At 34.2% G+C, this 18,644-nt stretch overlaps 1 protein-coding gene across 4 annotated transcripts in view; it reads left to right on the plus strand.

The window, feature by feature from the left end:
- The window catches only part of ccar1 (cell division cycle and apoptosis regulator 1), a 29,770-nt gene extending 20,919 nt beyond the window's left edge, over nucleotides 1-8,851 (plus strand). For all 4 annotated transcript variants that reach the window (XM_051126082.1, XM_051126083.1, XM_051126084.1 and 1 more), the window contains 8 exons: nucleotides 64-282; nucleotides 643-778; nucleotides 864-952; nucleotides 1,042-1,188; nucleotides 2,877-3,000; nucleotides 3,105-3,290; nucleotides 3,471-3,676; nucleotides 7,689-8,851. In XM_051126082.1, the coding sequence (XP_050982039.1) occupies nucleotides 64-282; nucleotides 643-778; nucleotides 864-952; nucleotides 1,042-1,188; nucleotides 2,877-3,000; nucleotides 3,105-3,290; nucleotides 3,471-3,676; nucleotides 7,689-7,730 (1,149 nt within the window). In that variant the 3' untranslated portion in view covers nucleotides 7,731-8,851. The remainder of the gene's footprint in view (nucleotides 1-63; nucleotides 283-642; nucleotides 779-863; nucleotides 953-1,041; nucleotides 1,189-2,876; nucleotides 3,001-3,104; nucleotides 3,291-3,470; nucleotides 3,677-7,688) is intronic.
- The last annotated feature ends 9,793 nt before the right edge of the window (nucleotides 8,852-18,644 follow it).

Consider the following 18,644-nt stretch of genomic DNA (forward strand, 5'->3'; position numbering starts at 1 on the left):
TATTATAAACTATAATAGTATCAGTAATGCTAAATAACTCTGGTATTTTGGTGTCTGTTTCAGGTGTCTTTGTTTGCTGAATTATTCAATGAGATGCTTCAACGTGACTTTGGCTACAGGATCTACAAAGCACTCGCTTCTCTTCCAAACAAGGATGAGAGGAAAGATAAAAAAGAGAAAGCTAAAAAAGAGGCGGACCGGAGGGATGTAAAGAAGGAGAAGGATGAAGAAAATGGAGAGCCGGCCACAAAGAGAATGAGAGAGGAGGATGAGAAGAGAAAGGTGGGGAAATACTTCAAAAATAAAAATGAAAAATATCAGGACATTTTATAACTGTCCTAAAAGAGTTATGAAAATTATTAAAAGTTTTAAAGTAATGGAAATTTCTATAGTAAAATTTGATTAGTGATTGTAGTTACACTTGTTTTTTTTTTTTTTTTTCATGAAAATGTTTATTTGGCATCATGAACAACTGGAAAAGTCATGAGAGAATCATGCTGATTGGTCAGAAAGTGTGGGGATCATGTTTAAATTGATTCTTTGATTTATTCAGATGTCCATTAAATGCATTAGAAGTGTTGTGATTTGTTCAGATGAATGCATTTTAAGCTTTTTGGCTATTTTAATATCTCCTGTGTAAAGGATGAGGATAAAGAGAGAGGTATTAAGAGAGAAGAATCCAAAGATGACGATGATAATGAAGACGGCAGCAGCAACAACAACGCTGATGAATATGACCCACTGGAAGCAGAAGACGCAGACGACTATGATGACGATGGTAGGGGTCACACTGTTTGCATAAGCATCCTCAAACACATTTTTGATCAGTTTTGATTTAGAAACTGATTCTTTGTGCTCCTCAGATAAAGATGATGAAGACTCCAATGGCAGGGACAGAAGAGATGACCGGCGAGATGAACGAAAATCCAAAGAGAGATCATCTAAAGATAAAGTGAGTCAACAACAGGCCTCCTGTTGCAGCACAAAATCTTTCTAATAGTGAGTGGAGTGGAATGGTTTAATAATTCAATCTGTTTGTAGGATGAGAAGAAAAAGCAGATGGTGACGTTCAACAAGGATCTGCTGATGGCTTTTGTGTACTTCGACCAGAGTCACTGTGGCTACCTGCTGGAGAAGGACTTGGAGGAGATCATGTACACGCTGGGCCTGCATCTCTCCAGAGCTCAGGTGCTGCTAATGTGCACTATTTTGTGTTTAGTTAATGTGGGTTCAATGAATTAATTTATTATAATTCTAATATAGTTTGTACTTTTGTTTTTTGTTTTTTTTGGAAAAGCGCAGAATTTTTCTCTATGTGTGCCTTATCTGGGTTGCTTGAATTAACCTCAGTCATCTTTTATTGTTTTTATTTGGATTTTTTAAAACTGTTTATATTGACTAACAATAATACAAATAATATTATAAATGGATTCTAGTAATTATAATAATTAAATGTTTTAATAATAATGTGTTTCAGATTTAATTAAACGTTGGTATTAATATTTTAGTTAGCAATAATAATAAGATTTAATGGTGAATGAATTATATGTTTTTCTTGTTTATTCATGAAACAATTATATTAGTTAAATAACAATAGTATTAAATATGAATGTTTATTATTTTTGTAATAATAATAATAACAATAATAGTAATGCTAAAGTTTTGAGTAGACTATAATAATAATATTATGAAAATAATAAAATAATTTCTTAAATTAATATCTTGTTCAATGTAAATGTTATATTACTTAAGTATTATATTAAATAATATATATATATATATATATATATATATATATAAAAATAAATATATTAAAAATAATATAAAAATAAAATAATACTAATAATACAATAGTTTTGTAATAATAATGATATTGTTAACTAAATCAATATTTATTTTATATTATTGTTAATAATATTGATACTTGTAATGATTATTATTTTATAATAATAATTAATGATAATATTGTAGTGATAAAGTTATTAATATTATTATTAGTAGTAGTAGTAGTAGTAGTAGTAGTAGTAGTAGTTTTTGTTTGTTCAATGTAACAGTGATATTTGTTAAAAATAAAATAATAATACCAATAAATAATTACTAATAAAATAGTTTTGTAATGATAATGCTATTGGTAACTAATTTATTATTTATTTGCTATTATTGTCAAAAATACTAATATTTGTTATGGTATTTCTTGTTATATATTGTAGAATTATATTGTTACAAAATTGTTTGTTGTTGTTATATTCTTTATTAAATTGAACAGTTACATTTGTTAATATGCCAGTAATAATAATAATAATAAATATGAATGTGTTTATTATTATTGTAGTAATGATGATAAAGTTCTAAATAGAAATAATAAATAATAATTATTATTATTGTTATTTTTTATTATTACAATAAATTAATGTTTATTATTATCTTGTTTATTCAATGCAACAATTTTATTACTTAATTATTGTTATATTTGTTATAAATAAAATTATAATACAAATAATAAATATATATTAATATAATAAAACAATGTTAACTGATTTATTATTTATTTGCTATTATTATTATCAGTACTCATATTTGTAATGATGTTTATTATTATTATATATTATAGAATTATATTGTTATAGAATTATGTTGTTATATTTTCTTCTTTGTTAAATTTAACAATTATATTTAATACGTCAATAAGAAGAAAAAATAATAAGTAATATAAATAAGTAATATTTGCCGCTTGACTGTTTACTTGCATCATGATTGATCAGGACGCAATGTGTTACCTGTAATTTCTTAGTTGCAGGCTATATAGCATATTTCCGACATACTAACATATCTTGTTTGTTGTTGTTGTTGTTTTTTTTTTTGTTTTTTTTATTCAGGTGAAGAAATTGTTAAACAAACCACTGGTTAGAGAGTCTTGCCATTATCGAAAGCTGACGGACAGACCTAAGGATGAGCCTAGCCCCACGTTGACCTCTGATGCTCTGGTAGACAACCTTTTAGGTGTGCAAAGAGAATGATGGCTGGAACTGAGAAGCTTATTCGTAACACTAGAGTACACGTCCATGACGCTACAGTAGACTGAATCCCTCTCTGTGCCCCAACAGGTAACCATAGCTTGCTGCCCAGTCTGAAGATCAAACGGGAATCGGAGGACAGCGGCGAGTCGTCTAGCCTAATCGTCTACAAGGGAGCCATGGTGGATGTGGGAAGCATGATGCAGAAGCTGGAGAAGAGTGAGAAAACCCGAGAAGAAATTGAGCAGAAGCTCATGCATCAGGACATAAAAATGGGTATTTTTTCAATAATTGTTTTCTTTATATTTTCGTTCACTCCATATTTTTTTTTTTTTTTTTTTTTTTTTTTTTTTAGAAATTATACAGCTGTAAAGTTATTCCATGAACTGATAAACAATGCATTTTTCTACTCTCAATACTGTTAAATTTGCTAATCCGACATTTTTGTTTTTGTAGAGGAGGATTCAAAGCATATAGCAGAGCTAGAAGCAGCAAACCGCACCCTTCAGAGGGAGTTGGAGGAGGTTAAGAGCAATCTCAGAGAGACGGAGGACAACCTGAGAGCCTCAGACCAGCAGAAAGGCAGCTATGAGCAACAGCTCCACAGCACAGTGTCCAGCCTCGACACCATCATGAAGGAGCTACAGGGCGTTTTATCACACGTACGAACCTTTATTTGTTTCATCACTGTGTGAAATAGGGCAGTCACGATTCCTTAATTCAATAAAAAAAATCCTTGATTGCGGTTCATCCGTGATGCATTTCACAGATGAGAATCCATGAAACGGATTATTAGACCGTTTTCTATTGCTGCGTGGTATAATAATACCCATTTAAAATCACAAATGCTACAGTTTAATAAAATAGATATATGCAATAGGGGTTTAATATATCTGCTTTAATTATTTTCACGCGTGCATTAGACTAGCTCCATTCACAGTAAATGTTGCTTCACACAAACAGTTACCATTTACATGTGAGGAGCATCTCAAACTCCATCACTGCATATTGCTGTGAGTTTGGGTTTATTATAATGTTCATCTGGGAACGCAGCGTGCGACATCGTCTTTCTCAGTATGCTAACTGTTTATCGCTATTTCAAAATAAAAAAACTCAAACCTCTCTCTGAGTTTACATGTTTTCATGTCCACATATTCAAGAAATGTCATTGGCTGTAGCATTTCTGTTGCAAAGTAATGGCCAAATATTAAAGATTAAGTGGACATTTGAATTTAATGTTGTTTAGTCGATTAAACAAGGATTAGATCATGTTATAAAGTGTAAACAAACAACGTTAGGCTGTTGGCGCCCTCTTCAGGCATTTTATATAATACATAATACAAGTTAGTTCTATTTTTTTGTAATAAATTATGTATTTTCAGAGGTTATTTTTTTTTTCAGTGAAACAATATGATTTCAAGCTTTTGATACTTTATTTGAACCAATTATTTTTTGCCTTTATTGCCATTACATATGTAAGTGTCAATTTTTCGAAATTGAGATTTATACATGATCTGAAAGCTGAATAAATAAGCTTTCCATCGATGTATGGTTTGTTAGGATAGAACAATATTTGGCCGAGATACAACTATTTCAGTGTATGGAATCTGAAGGTGCAAAAAAATCAAAATATTGAGAAAATCACCTTTAAAGTTTTCCAAATTAAGTTATTTGCAATGCATATTACTAATCAAAAATTAAGCTTTGATATATTAACAGTACGAAATTTACAAAATCTCTTTATGGAACATGATCTTTACTTAATTTCCTAATGATTTTTGGCATAAAAGAAAAATCTATAATTTTGACCCATACAATGTATTTTTGGCTATTGCTACAAATATACCCCAGCGACTTAAGACTGGTTTTGTGGTCCAGGGTCACATGTATTTTAAGTCATTTTTACATCTATTTCTATTACGTCAAAAAATTTATCATAATTATCTGATTACTCGATTAATTGTCAGATTAATCGACTAATTACTCGATTATCAAAAAAGGTCGTTACTGACAGCCTTAGTGTGAAATGTAGTAAATTGTGACTGGGACTGTAAAATGAAACTAAAATATGCTTTAAATTTGTGCTTTTTTAATGAAACGATTATTTTAACGATTAATTTTTCTGAAATTTATGGTGATTAATCCCACCTAACATTAAAGTTTTTAAAGATACTTTTATATTGCAATAATTTCATGTTCAATCTTCAAATTAATGTACAAACAACATAACAAAAGTTAGGGCTGCACGATTAATCGAAGGTTGATTGTCATGCATTTTTTTTTTAGTAAAGCCTGTTGTGTAGTCAGTAGTAAATCTCCAGCAGGTGCTTTCAGATTAGAGGAGCATTTACTACACAGAGCCGTAGTTCAATGAAAGCTACGTTATTTCGCGTTCATTATCGCAGATGATTTAATCGCCTGATTATGAAATCGAAAGAAATAATTTGTGATAATGGCTTCTCAGTGAACTACGGCTGTTTAGAAATGCTGCTACATCTGAAAGCATGTGAAAATACCACATTTAATAGCATGTTTTTACTCCAAATTCACTTCATAACATCAGTTGAGTGTTTGAAATAAATCCTTCTGTGAGATGATGTGGCTTTTTACACAATAAGGCACACATAGTATTCATAGTATTCTAAGCAGTGATAAAGGCATTGCATTATCATATGCTGTATTATAAGGAAAATTATTATAAGAAGAGCTCGGATAAAACACACATTGTGGTAGTCGTGTGTTTATTAGGTAAGGGATGATCAACGGTTTGCCGTGCGTTAAAGGATTTTAAATGCACGATGTGGAGGCTAAATGCACAATGCCAAGTGCATTTAAAATCCTTCAACGCATGGCAAGCTGTTGAATAACCTGCTTATTCCATGATCATTTGCGAAGTTATAGACAAGGTAAAAGTAATATTGCTCTTTGCAGTGCATTATTTGACAGTGGGTAAAAAAGACGGTTATTTTCGTCAGTTATGACACGCAGCTCTAGCATTCTGACCACTTCAAATCAGATAGAGAGATTAAATAGTGCGGTAAGATCACATTTATTCGAATTAATTATAGCATTATAGAAGGCGAGAGAGAGAGAAAGAGAGAGATGACAGGTGTGTGTGTATGCGTACCTGCCTGCATGCTGTGCGTCTGTGCGTCTCTCTCTACAAACAACGAATTTATTCAAAAACAGCGGTTTTACCACCTTGTTGCTGAGGAATATAATGTAGCGATTTAGTATCTAGACTATTTTGTTAATAAGAATAGCAGGGAAGTGCAGATAAGTTTATGTATGTGCGCAGCGCAGTGCGATCTCTGACCTCTCTCTCTGTGTGTGTGTGTGTGCATTTCCCTGCATCAATTAAAGAACAGTGATTAAACTGACTTGGAACTACCTTGGAACTACGGTTTTACTGCATTCCTGCCAGCCAATCAGAATCTAGTATCCAGACATTCCATGGAATAATTACATTTAATCAGTGAAAGCAGTTAAATCTTCTAGCTGTGTACGAAATCGTTCACTCATTCATTAATCCCTATATAGTGTATGGCAGTTGAGTGGAGTATATCAGAAGGAGTGAACAAAATGAAGTGAACGAATTCAGACGGTGACGTATATACTGCGCGTGAGACTTGCAAAAACGTCTTCATCACATATGCTTTTATATTACATGTACCTTAGTAAAATATTAAACTCAGTTAAAGCTTACGTTATATATTTAAATATAAATAATGCATGAAATAAACGTTAAAGCAGAAATAAGAAAGTAAATAAGATGTAAACGGCAGCTCTCATTCAGAATCGCTCTCTCCCGTTGTCTCTTTGAGCTCGTCGATTCTTCGCACTGGATTGTGGGAAATAGTGCTTCATTCGAAATCAGAATGCATTGTGGGTAAAAAAGTAGTGAACAAATGTAGGGAAGTTGTTCACTCAGAATTCGGACAACACTACAAAATAGCTGACACCCAATATAGTGCACTATATAGCTGGAGCGATCATGATTTCCTGATCGTGATTTGTCTTTGGGTGCATTTGGAGTTTCTGCACGAGAGCGCCCTCTGGCTTTCGGGTGGAGATTTACTGCTGTCCACAGAACCGTACATGACAATCACAGCTGATGTGACATGACGTCAGAACATGACGTGGATCTGACACGCATGCTTGTAATTTCATTCGTGCTTTAATATGAAATGATACAGGCTACAGTGCGCACCATCATATTTGTTTTTGCAACTGAAGAGCATGTGCTACGAGCACAGTATAACGGCTGACAGGACAGGTAAATTCATTTTTACTGACATATGGCCTGACAACATCTCATCTGACCGCAGTTCACTGTTGTTCTACTGAAGCTCCTTGTCACCCGCACCGTTTTCCGAACTCGTTTGACTCGCACCCAGTGCTGAGGTGAAGTGGAGTGTGTGTCTGAAAAGTCTTCCGTGTGATGTGATTGTAAAGACATTCTGCGTCTAAATAAATGCAATTCTTGTCCAGAAAACGGAGACAGAAGCAGCAGTTGTGAGTGGGGTGGCCAACCTCAGCCCGCCCCTGCGTTAACTGCTTTAAACATTTTTAACACCGTTAAACTGGAAAAATTAATCGCCTGTGTTAACATGCTAATTTTGGCAGCACTATTTAAGTCAATAATGTATAACAAGTGTTTTGTTTTTATTGCAGGGTGATCCTACAGAAGACGGTGACCAAAAAAACTCAAGCTAATGGCTCAGATGAGTGAACACTGCTCTCCAGTTCATCCACATCTAATTTCCCTTCAAATGTGTAAATAAGCTTAAAACTAACACAATTCTGAAACTAATTTTATTTTGACTTTTTTTTGGTTTCTGTGTACAGAGTTTTAATGGCAGTGGAGGATAAACTCTCCTTTTCCTCATAATTCTATATTTAAGAATCTCAGAATTCTTCAGAATCAGATTATTACACTTAACAAGTTCATGTTTAAATGATTAGTTTGAATTATGTAAAAGTTTTTGGTTGTTAATCCATTTGAGCTTTTCTTGGCCTTTTTTCAAATGTTGCTAGTAATTTTAACATATGTTGCTTTATCAGCATATTTCATTGTTGAAATAATACATGACTTGTGCCAGTACGTGACTTATTAGCAGAGTTTATTTAGCAATAAAAGTGTTATTTATGTTGAAATCAAATGTTAGAAACAGCCATTAGGATTTTATTAGAACCTATGTGAAGCTGCTTTCTGATCTCTTTCATTGTTCCATAACAAACAGTGATCGAAAAACACATTTTGTTCAATGTTTTGTTTGTTTTGGTCACATCTGCGCACGCATCTGAGTTAGCGCATGCATATCAGCTTGATTCCTGAATAATCTTTTTTTTTAATTTGATTTGATCTTGATGTTTTGTTCTGTGAATTCTGTTTAATCCTACAAGGGTAGCTTTGTGTGAATGGGGCCATGTTCTTTGTCATTTCAAACAAAACCAAGGCAGTTACCCAGTTTAAGATGCACAGACTTGATCTGACCGAGGTCATGCCCATTCTGAGTCCCGGGTACTTCATATCAGAGTGATTGTACTGTGTCAGAATAGTGTGAGTCGAATACTGTGTGTTTTTCCAGTAGTTTGTTATGCTGGAGTTGTTTGGAAGGCAGTAAATTCTTTTGTTTTTTTTATGTTTTTCCTGTTGCTGGCCCACGAAAGATGAGAGTGATTACAGTGGGTGGTTTCTGCTGAGTGGAAAAGAGCCAATCCTGGTCAAAATGAGCCCGAGGCAGCCAAGTGCATATTATTTTTCTATTCTGGATGTTCTCTGTGGTTGTCCTAGTAAAGGAAACAAAATAAAACTGCTTCGTTTTAACATTTCATTCAATTGAATTTTGAATTTTCCTCAATTGTTTTGAATTTACAGGAGTTTTGGGAACTTTGCAATGCCATTTTTTTCCCAGTAGATGGCAACCTTTGTTTGATCCAGAGGGATTATGCATGCACTTTTTATGAGGAAAACAAGCAATGGGTTTAATAAACAAATATTCTTCTTGTCACAAACTTGAATTTCTTGTAATTTCAGTGTGTAAAGTGTTTCAATGATTTTAGTTTGACTGCAGGATGATTTTCCCTGAATAGGGTGAATTCCATTACACTTGGTATATTTCAATCAGTGCTGTAGTAGCAAGATCAGCATTACACTGACTTACAAGACAATAACAATCTGTATTTCTTGTGAAAAGATACTATTTTTTTGCCCATGCTAAAAAGGTAAAGTTGTTGAGGTTTCGTGGTTAGTAGTGTGGCTGCATCCAAAAATCACATGCTTCCTTATAGGAAATATTCATAAAACATTAGGGAAATGGTCTTTGAATGAGGCCCCAGGAGAGGAGTTTTGACATTGTAGGTCACATGACAGTGACAAAATGAACGGAATATGTCCAGAGTTAATACTACCTACATTCATACTGTATAGTACATGCTTTTTGTAAACAGTTCCAAAGTAATTACTTATTTAAAAGAAGTACCTACTCAAAATATGTGATTTTTGGATGCAGCCTTAGTTTATTCTTATTTATAATTATTATGTTGACATAAAGCACTAGGGCCATTCACACAGAATGCATTTTTGCATTTTAAAACACAAGATGGATGTCATTTTAAAAAAAGAGTTGCGTTTTAAAAAGACCTGAGTGCAATGGTCAAACAACCTAAACAGTGGACTACATCTGAACGCTCTATGCGGCATTATGTCACCAAGTGCCAGGAATGAGTGTTGTCATGAATTTATTTTCCTGCAGATCCAGAGTGATTAGTATGGAAGCCCGTTTCTGCCACTGAATAAGAAATAAAAAAAAAAAAAGGTAATTGCAACCTTTTATTTCACACTTTCGGACTATTTTTCTTGGGATTGTGTGATTTAAAAACTCACAATTGCGAGAAAGAATTAATTCTTAATTCATACTTTTTTCTCAGGATTGTGAGATAACTCACAATTGTGAGTTATAAAGTCCAAATTTTTTTTGTGGGGGGAAAAGACTGATGTTCTCAGAATTGCGAGTTTATATCTCACAATTCTGACTTAATAACTCACAATTGTGCGTTATAAACGTGCAATTCTGAGAAAAAAACTCACAATCGTAAAATATAAATTTGCAATTCTGAGAAAAAAGTTTCAATTGTTTATATCTTGCAATTCTGACGTAATTTCTCAGAATTTAGTTTATGTCTCACAAATCTGAATTTATAACTTGCAGTTGCGAGTTTATATCTCACAATTCTGAGAAAAAAAAGTCAGAACTGTGAGATGTGAACGACTTCTGTGAGAACAAAAGTCGCAATTACCTTTTTTTTTATTATTCAGCGGTGAAACGGGCTTTCAGAAAATAGTCACATGACATTTACTGCTCTGGTATTTAGTTAAAAAACATTGAACTCGAATGGAAATGATAAGATCCAACAAATCATAACATGTCAGTTTAAATCTAGTCTAAAGGTGTGGTCACATTAGTGACATTTTGGCAAAAGTTTGGCCAAAAATAGGTCCATTGTCTGTTGCCAATCATGTAGCGATATTTGAAACGCTGTATATCCAGAATTTACTTTCAAAACAAGCAGCTTTCTGTTGGTCAACACTGCAAATTTGCGTGAACAACTTATTTTTTTGCAAAATTTCCTTTTCCTCTTGCATAAAATTCCAGATTGCACAGGTTCTTATTGAAATTGTTGAATTTCACCCATGAAAATTTACAGAACTGTAAATGTGACTGTACATTCTGGTGGTGGTACTGTTGTGAACGTGTGTTGAAGACTGACACGAAGAGTAGAAATTGTTGCATGAAGTTGTTTTGTTTTGTTTTATATTTTTGCAAATTTTGTTTACGATGCACACAAAAAGTATTCTCGTAGCTTCATAAAATTAAGTTTAAACCACTGATGTCACATGGACTGTTTTAACAATGTCCACACTACCATTCTGGACCTTGAATGTGGTAGGACCCTTACTGTCTACAGAGGGTCAGAAAGCTCTCAGATTTGATCAAAAATATCTTAATATGTGTTTCGAAGATGAATGAAGGTCCTATGGGTTTGGAACAACATGAGGGTGAATATTCAATGGCAGATTTTTATTTTTGGGTGAACTATCCATTTAAGAACAAACTTGTTCTAAAAAGTCACACTGCATGACCATTATAACATGAGCCATAGTCACACAGGTTTGGCGTTCATCTTTGTTATGCTTTCCACATTGCACTACAACATTAAGAAAAGACACTGTATCTGGCCCAGTGTCACTCGGCAGGCCAGCTGCAGCAGCAGGAGCGGGCGGTGTTGTGAAATCAGAGCCGGCGCAGGTAAACCCAGTCCTTTCCTGAGACAGAGGGCCTTTGTGCCCCCACCTTCCCCCTGCAGTCTGTGTAACACTCATACACTAGAGAGCCATGGGACAATCAGCTTCTCTTTCCTTCAGAGGGCTAGGCAACACTCTCACAGCGGACCCACGAACAATCGTCTTATTTGAGTTCAAGCTGCGGTGCTTTTTCTTTTCTTTTCTGGGTGGAGAGTTTGGTTGCATCTGTTATAGCAGCGTTAGAGGGGAGATTATGTTACGACTCTCCCCTCATCTAACAATCACCTCTCTAAACAGCGAGGCCTTCTCGTTTTCCTCATTTCAGGACAAAACAGCAACTTTACAGCAAATGTTGCCCTGTGTATTTAAACGATCAGTGAAGGTGTTGATCGTTCGATGTTTCACCATTTCTCCTTTTGTTTCTGGAAGGCTCCTGTTGTCTGCCGTTCCTGGGTGGCATATAGAGGCTAATGTTTCCCCTTTGTCTGGGGTCAGACCCATTATCCCCTCATCTCTGTCTGAGTTGTGTGTGTCTGTGCTGACATTCGCCATCCCCTCCCCCTGTTTTCGCACATAGCTTTGTTTCAGAAGACCCCACACTTTGTCCGAGCCGCTCTGCTCCTCCTCCGCCTCACACTTTTCATTGCTCCTGCTGCTCAAAGTCTCAACGCCTTCAACAAGTCACTTGTGCTAAGGTGTAATTATCATGACAATGGAATGTGATCTCTGGAGACTTCGTGATAACTTTTCATAACATGTCGTGCTTCTCTGTTTTCACTATTATTTGCTTGACTTCTTGGAAAAAGAATTGACTTTGTGGCCTTAGAAATTCAGAAGTAGGAAGTCTATGAATAGTATTTGCTGATGTATAATTCTGTTGAAAAGTTTGGGGTCAGTATGAAATTAGTACTTTTTTTCAGCAAGGACACATTCAATTGAGCAAATGTGACACTAAGACTTTAATAATGTTACAAATGATTTCTATTTCACATAAATGGTGCTATTTTAAACTCTATTCATCAAAAAATCCTGCAAAAATTGTGACGTGACACTGAAGACAGGAGTAATAATGCTGAAAATTCAGCTTTTCCATCACAGGAATAAGTTATTAAATATAGTTATATATATATAGTAATAATAGTTCACAGTATTATTGTTTGTACTGTAATTTATTTATTTACTTAAACTGGTGAGCATAAAAGACTACTTTCAAAAACATTTTAAAAATCTTACCACTCCAAACCTTTAAACAGTGTTTATTCCTTAATGTTTAAATTACCTTTTTAACCTAAAAATGAGCAAAGTAACAAACACCATCCTGGTCTAACTGATCTGTTTACATCTTTGGTAGCCCTCTTACCAGAAACATGCGGAAGCCCGTTTTTGCCACTGAATTAAAATTAATAAAAAAAAAAAAAAAAAAGGTCAGATTTTTTTTCCCCCTCAGAATTGTGATACAGAGTTTGCATCTCTCAATTCTTTTTTTCTCAAAATTGTGAGATATAAACTCACAATTGCGAGTTATAAAGTCCAATTTTGAGGGGGGAAAAAGACTCAGAATTGTGTTCTCAGAATTGTGAGTTTACACCTCACAATTCTGAATTAATAGTTTGCAATTGCACATTACAAATATAAACTCGGAATTCTAAGAAAAAAGTTTATATCTTATATCTGACTTTATAACACGCAATTGTGAGTTCATGTCATGCAATTCTGAGAAAAATGTCAGAATTGTGAGTTTATCTTGCAATTCTGACTTTATTTCTCAGAATTGTAAGTTTATATCTCGCTATTCTGACTTCATTTCTCAGAACTGAGACTATTTTTCAGAATTGCAAGTTTATATCTCGCAATTCTGACTTCATTTCTCAGAATTGCAACTTTATATCGTACAGTTCTGACTTAATTTCTCAGAATTGCAACCTCATTTCTTAGAATTGTGACTTCTCAGAATTGCAAGTTTATTTCTCACAATTTCTCACAACTTCATTTTTCAGATTTGCGACTTTATTTCTTAGAATTGTGAGTTTATATCTAACAAATCTACCTTCATTTCTTAGAATTGCAACTTTACTTCTCAGATTTGTGACTTTATTTCTCAAAACTGAGTTTATAATATTCATTTCTCAGAACTGCGACTTTATTTCCCAGATTTGTGACTTGACTTCTCAGAATTGTGTGTATTACTAGCAATTCTGACTAAATTTCTCAGAACTGCGACTTTATTTCTCTGATTTGCGATTTCGTTTCTCATTGTGAATTTAGATCTCACAATTCTATTTCTCAGAATTGCCATTTTATTTTTATTTTTCAGAATTGTGACTTAATTTCTTAGTTTTGCAACTTCATTTCTTTATTTTTCAATTTATTTTTCATAATTGCGACTTTATTTTTCAGATTTGAGAGTTTATATATTAATTTCTCAGAATTGAGAAATATTCATTTCTATATGTATTCAGAATTGTGGCTTCATTTCCCAGAATTGCACATTTATTTCTCAGAATTGCGACTTCATTTCTAAGAATTGAGAGTTTATATATTAATTTCTCAGAATTAAGAGTTTAATGTTCATTTCTATATATATTCAGAATTACGACTTTATTTCTCAGAATTGCGACTTTATATCTCACTGTAAAGTCAGAATTGTGAGATTAAAAAATTGCAATTATATTTAAAAAAAAAAAATGTTGTGTCGGAAACGGGCTTCCAGAGTAACGTGATGTGAAATATGTAGTAAAACATTTTTTAGTTAACATTTTCTGTGGTCATAGTAATACCCTTGTTATGCCTGCTTATCTGTGACATTGCATGTTTATTCATAAGAGTAAGATAAATGGATGGATGATTATGCAGCCTAATAGCTATATTGAAATACTAATTCAGAGACATTGAAAGTGAATCATTTTTTGATTTACTAGCCAGTCGGTGAGTTTATTTAGATATTTGGACCACTGGAAAATCGCAAAGTTTGTACACCTTTTTGAATGATTCATTTAAAAATGATTCATAAAAGTCATTAATTGGTAAATTGGACTACACACAGTGTAAAAAACAATTTGTTGAGTCAACTTAAAATAATTTGTAACCTGGCTGCCTTAAAATTTTAAGTTCAGTCAACTTTATTGTTTATTTAACTTGAAATGTTAAATTATACTAAGTGACAACTTAGATATTTGAGTTGCATCAACTTAAAATTTTAAGGTAGCTGGGTTACTTACCCATCTGTTAAGTTTAGCAAACACAAATATCTAAGTTGTTACTTAATACAACTTAACATTTCAAGTTGAATAAACTTATTTTAGTTGACTGAACTTAAAATTTTAAGGCAGCTGGGTAACAAATTATTTTAAGCTGACTCAACAAATTGTGTTTTTTATTTTTTACAGTGCAGGTCGCATGTTTGCTTTTTGAGCGAAGCATGAGAAGTAGCACCCCTAAAAAAAACAAAAGCACTACGGGGAATGCTGATGCAATCTGTGAATGCAACACACTTGTGCTGCGTCATGTGAGAAATATGTAAATACAAGTTATATTTTTCATATTTCTAACATGGTATGAATGCATCACTCTCGCATCTTGCGGTAGGCCTAACCACCTTTGAATACCGCTGATATAGGAATCTGCTTCTCCTCATTACTTCACTTGATCTTCCACATAACAATCAAACAAACATGAAACCTGACCTCTTACATGACGCTTTAAGTCTTTTGACCATTGATGGGCATCTGTGCCAGTAGCTTTATATCAGCTGCCAGGCCCTCCAGTGTTTGAGAGGCGCTTGTATGCAGTTCTCAGTCAGCTGGTCACCCCCAGGGACAAGCAAAGTGGAGCAGTTGTTGAGGAAATGATCCTTTTTCCTGGCTCTAAGGCAAGGGAATACTGGGTTACAGTGTGAGAAACCTGTGCGGTTGTGTTTGACTGGTTCTTTGACATCTCCCAGTGGGAACACCACACCCCTGTGCTGTCTACATGGCTGACATGGGCTTTGAGGTACCTTGATTTCTTATTCTAATACCTTCTCTGAGGTAACAGTCCTTCATTTCATATGGTCTCATGTCTTAATGTGGTAAGGAGATAAAGTGGATAGTACAAAACATACTTGTGCAACCGACCGCCCTGTGATTTACAATAACTTTGTGGAACCAACCGCAGTGTTATTTACAATAACTCTTCCGGCATGCATGTTTCAGTCTATACACCAGGCAACAATGGAAACAAACACAGGAAAACACAACTCCTTTCCTGCTAGTTGCTATGCCGATTCTGAGCGTCACTGACAATTTTTCAGTCTAAACAGTCATTTTGTACAATATAAACCCAATATCCACATTGAAGATCACCACCAGATATATATTATACCATTTAAAAATGTCTTGTGCTCACCAAGGTTGCAGTTATTTGATCAAAAATACAGTAAAAACAATAATATTGTGAATATTGTGAACAACTTTTTTTATTTTAGTATATTTTAAAATGTATTTTGTCCTGTGATGTCAAAGCTGAATTTTAAAATGAAAATAAAGCTTAAAAGAGCAGTGTTTATTTGAAACAGAGATCTTTTTTCAAACATTCTAAATGTCTAAATTGTCACTTTTGATGAGTTTAAGTGGTTCTCACTGAACAGAAGTATTAATTTCAATAAAAAAAAAGAATTACTGACCCCAAACTTGAATCCAGATGGTACTGTATGATTTAAACTTAAACTTAAGTTTGAGTTGATTTGAGACAAAGCACATTATGTTTATCTCTACCTTGTCTAACCGCATTAAAATGTGTCTGGAGCTCTCTCATAATGTTTAAGTAAGACATCTGTGCGTTTTAGTGTAATCCTACACTGCACGGACCCGGATATCTCCCTCATTGATGTGAAAAGCACTAACACAGAACAGGAAGTCCAAGGGAGGCAGTTCCTGCATGGATGTAGTCACCCTGGTGCAGGGTCACTGGAAGCAGCAGGAGTCCTTTAACATACCAGCATTCACCTAAGTAACCTCTAATACATGCTACCTTTGAAGTTGGTTTTTACAAGGCATTTGGAAGGCTGATTGTTCCATGCTGCTGTGATTTTTTTTGAAATCTTCATTAAAGCACATGAAAGTCAATGACCGGACACTACTTACGAGGTGACAGATGATACGGTGCAGAAATCTGAATATACATGATACATGATATAATTTTTCAATCATCTTAAATATTCAAAACACTGTGTAAAACCCTAAGAACAAACATTATTAAGTGCACCTGCAGCAGAGCCAATTTGTGTGTGTTCCCGTCTTGCTGTACACCCTACAATTACTCTAGCGCTTGGGTTCAAACTCTCACTCCACTGTGAATATCACCATGATCAGGCTTGTGTTTGTATAAGAGCCCCTCACAATTGGAAAGAATTTTCTGTAGCACTGGACTGCTGTTTGTATCTGACATGTATCCCTGAGCTCAATTTATCATGACGTGTAATAAAATATTGTGATAAAATTACAAAAGAATTAGCATATTGATTGATCATTTTTCAATGTTTTGCATGCCACATAAACTTTGACTGACACTGTCATATTTTATTTTCTAAAACAAATGATGTACAACCATATCAAGATATACTTTGAAATGGCTTATATAACCCCAGATCCTGTAAACTAGGTTGTGTACTGTCCGGTAAAACAAAATAAAGCATTCTGAGCATAACATTTGTTCAATCAGTGCCCTGATTGGCTTACTCTATTGGCAAATACTGAAATATCCCAGAATTGAAGTCACCAGTTCATCCATTTCAAAATCACTCATAGAGCATATGCTATGTCATACAGAACATGGGCTTAACATCAAAATGCTGCAGTTGGTACAGTGTATCATATGTTTTGGAAAAAATCAAGAGATAAATCATTTATGGACTCAAGTTTGCTGTGCTTTAGAAAAACTGATTGCGTTTAATGTCTCTCTGGATCCTTGCCTGTGCCTTTTGAATGATGAACTATGGAGCAATGGACAAACAGATCCTCTTTTTGGGCTTTACTACAGCAAAGAAGAGAATACTCAAAATACTCAAGATACAGTAGACTCATAGTGGAATGGCCTTTAGCCAAATTTAATAAAGCAATGCCAAGAACAGTACAAGTTTGATTGAAATGCAAAATCTTTTCATGACCAGTTTACTGGGTGATAAACATATTTCTGTAAAACTATATTAAGTAAGTTTTTTACTTAATTTCTGTATGGGCTTCGTGCATTTTTTATGAGTTGGCTAAATTAATTTGCACATTTTTTGTTAAACGATTTGCTAAATCGTACGTATTTAGTTCCCCTTTTGTTCCTCAGACATTTTTTGAACTCTTCCCCCTGATTTGTTATAACTTAGTACTCCAAATGTTTTTCCCGGTTTTTTCGTACAGCCCAAAACATGACGATAATTGACCATTTTCAGCAGCAATAATCAGCAAAATATGCAAGTTTCATTTGGTTTAGTGGCAATGTTTATGCCTAGGCCACAAATATGGCCGACTGCTGACATGTCGTGAAAACACTTGTGTCGTTTAAACTCATCACTGGGGTCTAGACAAATCATACAAAATTGTACAAGCGAGGTTGTACGAATTTGTACGAATAAGCCACCTCTTAAAAAACGTACAAATTGGTATGTCATATGGATGCTTTCAATATTTATAAGCAGTGTTGATGGTGTCTCTTCATAGTTTTTTTTTTAACAAAGAAAATTACACAAACACACAGAAATAAAATTTGCACAGTCACAACCTCATTTTGATGCATCTGCAACACTCCACATTGATTTTTCTTTGACGTCTAATGGCATTCTTAACTGCCTTTTATACATCAGCTCACACCATAAAGTTTTAACAGGAAGCAGTGAAGAGTGTCTTTGATCCGGTTTACTGCAGAAGGGTACACGTGCACTCATAATGAAAGAGTAATGAAGGGGTCATGTTTCAGTCTGAAAGAGAAAAATCACCGTCAAAGGCAAGTGAACAGACAAAATATGGCTCTAAGAATGCAATTTGTAGTCTAAATGTTCTAACTTTGCACTGGGCTAAACTAAGTAGGATATTCAAATGTACGTACTAGGTCAACAATACTCACAGTCCGTTTGCTCTATAGTGGTAATTAACTCCATTTCATTCCCCTGTGGACATCTAAACTTTACAATTCTTCTGAAAAGATAATGAGAACATCTGTGAAGACAGAATTTGAAAAAACGTCTGGGTAATAGGAATATATATTATATATACACCATCCCTAATGCATTATGAAAAAAATGCTTTCCCTAAAAACAACATGTTGATTGCGGTTCTGTTGAATTCTTTCCCAGAGCA

The sequence above is a fragment of the Labeo rohita genome, chromosome 13 (genome assembly GCF_022985175.1).
Source record: "Labeo rohita strain BAU-BD-2019 chromosome 13, IGBB_LRoh.1.0, whole genome shotgun sequence".
NCBI lineage: Eukaryota > Metazoa > Chordata > Actinopteri > Cypriniformes > Cyprinidae > Labeo > Labeo rohita.